A 4,270-nucleotide genomic window follows, 5' to 3' on the forward strand; every position below is an offset into this window, starting at 1 on the left:
TCGTCCATGTTAAGCTTGGTCCAGCCCATCTCGGGGGGTAACCAACGCAACAACAACTTGGGAACGGAGCACGCCGATGCACCTAGGTGTACTGCAGGAACCACCATCTTCCCCTTCACGTGATCTCCATGAGGGTGTTGCTGGATGCACAAGAGTGAATTAATATATCCATGTAGGAAACGTCGAGAGGCTTCGGTTGAGGGTGGCGCTTTGTCATCTGTGATCTCGTTCCGCACGAACCAAGTTCACCACATGGTCATGAGCACAACCAACCTCGCCATCTCGTCTAGGGGTTCTAGTAATGTGAAAAGCCATTCTGGTCCGGAGTTGCGGATGGACTTCATCTTGGGGATATTCCAGTCCAAAGCCATAGCACGCCATAGCTCTCTAGCCAGTGGGCAGCTACAAAATGCATGGAATTTGCTCTCTCGTTCCACGCCACATAGGGGACATATATCAGTAATCTCGAGATGGCGCAAAAATTTGTTGGCTCAGGTGGCAAGTAAATTGGTCACAACTCTCCATGCAAACACGCGTACTTTAGGGGAGCAAGGCATCCCCATATGATCTTTCAGATGGAGCGACACACCGATGATGTTTCCGAAACATGAGCAATGTTGCAAAGCGTCCCTCATTTAACAACAACCGCCATCGTGGCCGGTCTGCAACACCGGTGATGTTTTTTGGAGTATGGGCAACGTTGCAGCCCAGTGACATGCGTCATCAACGCCTCCACAACCGACGATGTTTCCGCTACAGTGGTCATGTTACAAACCAGTGTGCCAAACACATGCATGTTTTCGAAACACACTGATAGTCGCGACATCACTGTCGGCAACCAGCGCCTGCGCGGCCGGGACATAGCACCCCGGTGGCCGGGCTTGTAGCACTAGGCCACGACGAAACCCCTTTTGTAGCGGCATCGCAATGTCCCTTGCATCCATGAGGGCGTCGCCTTGAAGCGGCACACGAGCCTTCGGCGATGAGAGCTTCGGCAGGCGGCAGGCCGTTCCCCCGTGCCGCGTCCCTATTCGTTTGAAGTAGCATGTGCTGAGGTGCAATGGAGCGGCGTTTGCAGAAGAGGATAAGAGTGCGAGATACCGGGACGAACAAGTGAACATGAGAAGACTCGTGTTTCTAGAGAGAAAGTGGAGTCCATAGGACACACATCCAGCAAATGAGGCAGTTGACGCGCGACGTGTTTTCAGCCGGCTGAGTGCAAGCATTTCCGTTTTTTTACTGATCAGATCCTCTAAATTTTCATAAATCCTTTGAATTCGAATAAAAAAGACCCTGGTGTTTTTTTTTAGGGAGACCCTGGTGTGTTTAATCCACCCATCCAAAACAAAACATTGTATTCAGTCCACCTCTCTGTTTGTCGCACGATAGACGGACGCGCTTCCTCTCCACCGTTTATATTCTTCCCCAGAACCGGCGACATTTTTCTCCCCTTCCAGAAGTACACAGCGCGCACCACCACACCTCGAGATCTCTCGAAATTCGTTCGTCCATGGCGATGCAACAGACCAGGGACCCCACCGCCAAGCTCCCTTCCGCCTTCCCCGTTGCCGGCGCCAGCCCTCCTCCCCCATACCACCACCACCACTACGGCACCTTCTCCCCTCCTCCGCCGCCGCCCGCCGCTGCAGCCGCCTACGACCCCTCCCTGAAAGGTCAGCGCTCCTTCTCTCGCACTACCCTCCAGCTCCGGCCCGTCTCCGTGGAGACTGAAACGACTCCCTGTGTGCGTGCGTCTGTGTCTTGGCGCGCAGGACGCGCTGCTCAGGGCGTTGTTGCTTTCCCGTGCACCATCCAGCAGCAGGTCTTGGTGGAGGGCCTCCCAGTCCGGGAGCCGCGGCTGCCGTTCTGCGGCGTCGGCGTCGGCGTCGGCTGGGTTTTGTAAGTGTCCTTCCTTTTGGTGGTGTTTGTCTCCAATGCGATCGATGTGGCAAAGTTAGGAAACTCTTGAGTAGGTAACAGTATGTGACACTTGGTTGCTACTTGGTATGTGAAGAATGGGGGATTGCACGAGTGACTGTTTCATTAACAAATTGGGTGAGCAGCATTTGGAGGATATGTTCCAGGTCCAAAACATGCCATCCTTGCTAGTGAGAATTTGCAATCAAATGGTACTGGAATTGGATTATGATATAAGTTGATACAGCAGAAGAGGATTGTCCTAAACTGGCTTGGTTACTTCTGGAATGTGTTGTGCTACTGTGCTGCTATCTAGTAAACTGCCATCTTTTAGCATCGTTATAACATTCATATTAAGGAGTTTGTGTAAGTTCATTGTTCTTACCTGCAAATTTAAAATGAAAGCACAGTCAATCCATATTAAAGACTTTAGGTTGGTTTTGTTTTGAAGGTTCTTACTAGGGTTCTTCTTGGCTGCAATTCCCTGGTATATTGGTGCTTTTCTTCTATTCTTTGTTGCTTTGGATCACCGGGAGAAGCCTGGATTGATTGCCTGCACAGTTGCTGTAAGTACTCCATTTTCTAAAGCTTATCACATACTAGCATTTTCTTCCGGTGCGCTGTTGTTTGTCTTTTGTATATAAAATGAACTGAAAACACTTAGATACTTATTAATGTTTCCTTACACGAATGCTTCCTGTAAAGTTAATTTTATAAAGCTGTGTGATCTTTGTTTCTGTTACTGAAAGTGCTTCTATCTCCAAAAAAGAAGAAAAAAAATTAAAAGTGCTTCTTCTTCAGTTCAAAAAATATACCACTAACACCATTGACTTTTTTTGTTAGTTACTCATGCTGTGGTTGAGAAGTGCAACAAAAATCATCCATTAAGGGCCGTTTTCAAATGTTAGTAGTAAGCAACGATGAACACAACATCCTACATCTGTGCTAGGATATTGACTTGCTAGCATATGTTCCCTTGGTTATTATGCCTAGAAACAAGAACCAACCCAGCTGGAACAGTTGAAATAACATGGAGCTGCATCATTTTTGAGAAGATAAATATTCAGAGCTACGAGCTACAATATCAGAAATTGTCGCATGAGACATGAACATAGAACAAACGAGTAGCCTCGCTTACCATATGGGTTTGATGTATATGCCTTTGGTTTAGTTTATGTCGAATGGTACATCTACAATGGCATGTCGCAATAGAAAGTGTGCCCCTCTCGACCTGAATGTTACACAGGGAGTTGTGCCAAAGAAATTGGGTCAATTAAACTGTTGAGATCGAGATCGATGCCTGATGTTGTGTAGTGCATTTAACTAATTCCAGTTTTTGTTGGCTGTAACGAAAAATTCTCCTGCAGGGCATTTTTGCAGTAGTCCCTTTCATGCTCAATGGCGTAAGAATGCGTCCGTTCTTTTTTTGAGAAGGAATGCGTCCTTTCTGGTGACGCTGGAGCCTGGAAGTCATCAATCCAGATTCTTAATGGCCTTATTCTGTCATGCTGGAAGTCGGCAATCCAAATCCACATGTTCCTCGCCATATTTGTCATGTCTATAGTTGTACCATACGGTTCATCCATGTGAATAACACAATCGATTATCTTATATCATTCACAGGGGCGTATATATGTGATCTGTGTGTTGAATTGTTAGTCCGGCAATTTATTTTCTGGGATATAGTAGTATGTTGTAACTGTGGTAGCAAGATCGTTTGTTTTGAAGAGTGATTTTTTATTGTGAAACACATTTTTAATAGAAATTTGTACACCCTCCCCTCACAAAATATTAGATGTTTTGGATATTTTAATATGAACTACATAGGACTGAAATGAATGAACAAACACACTAAAACGTGTCTATATTCATCCGATTTAGAAAAAATAATTACTACATCTTATATTTGTGAACAGAGGGGTATCTTAAAAAAAACGCTGCTTCTGTCCGGAAACGACGATGTTTCTTTGTTGTCGGGGAATCATATGCTTCAAAGTCATCACGGGAATAAAAGTAGAGATACTTTATTTAGGCATTCCTAGTGTATTTACCTCACAAATAAATAGTAATCAATCTTTTTATATTTGATAACTCAACGGATAAATCACGGACACATAGCTATTTTGTCAAATTAAGCAATGACAGAAAATATATGATTTATCCAAAACATAATCTTATTTGTCTTTTTGTTTTGTATCAAGATTTGTCTTGTATAGTTTTTTTTTGTTGCGTTGGAAAATGGTTGAGCCCCGTGCATTGGCACGGGTATTTACTTAATAATAGTAATTTCTTTAATATTAAATCATAGTTGGTACGTTCTCCTCACCTCCCATCACCCCTTTCATGCTGGTTC

The 4,270-nt window shown here is 44.9% G+C and overlaps 1 protein-coding gene across 1 annotated transcript; it reads left to right on the forward strand.

The window, feature by feature from the left end:
- Positions 1–1,382: 1,382 nt before the first annotated feature.
- Positions 1,383–3,665, forward strand: LOC119332164 (60S ribosomal protein L18a-like protein). The gene is made up of 4 exons (XM_037605337.1): positions 1,383–1,673; positions 1,773–1,899; positions 2,369–2,483; positions 3,285–3,665. Exons 1-4 carry the CDS (start codon positions 1,511–1,513, stop codon positions 3,345–3,347), a joined length of 468 nt encoding a protein of 155 aa, XP_037461234.1. The 5' UTR covers positions 1,383–1,510; the 3' UTR covers positions 3,348–3,665.
- The last annotated feature ends 605 nt before the right edge of the window (positions 3,666–4,270 follow it).

This window comes from Triticum dicoccoides, chromosome 7A (genome assembly GCF_002162155.2).
Source record: "Triticum dicoccoides isolate Atlit2015 ecotype Zavitan chromosome 7A, WEW_v2.0, whole genome shotgun sequence".
Taxonomy (NCBI): domain Eukaryota; kingdom Viridiplantae; phylum Streptophyta; class Magnoliopsida; order Poales; family Poaceae; genus Triticum; species Triticum dicoccoides.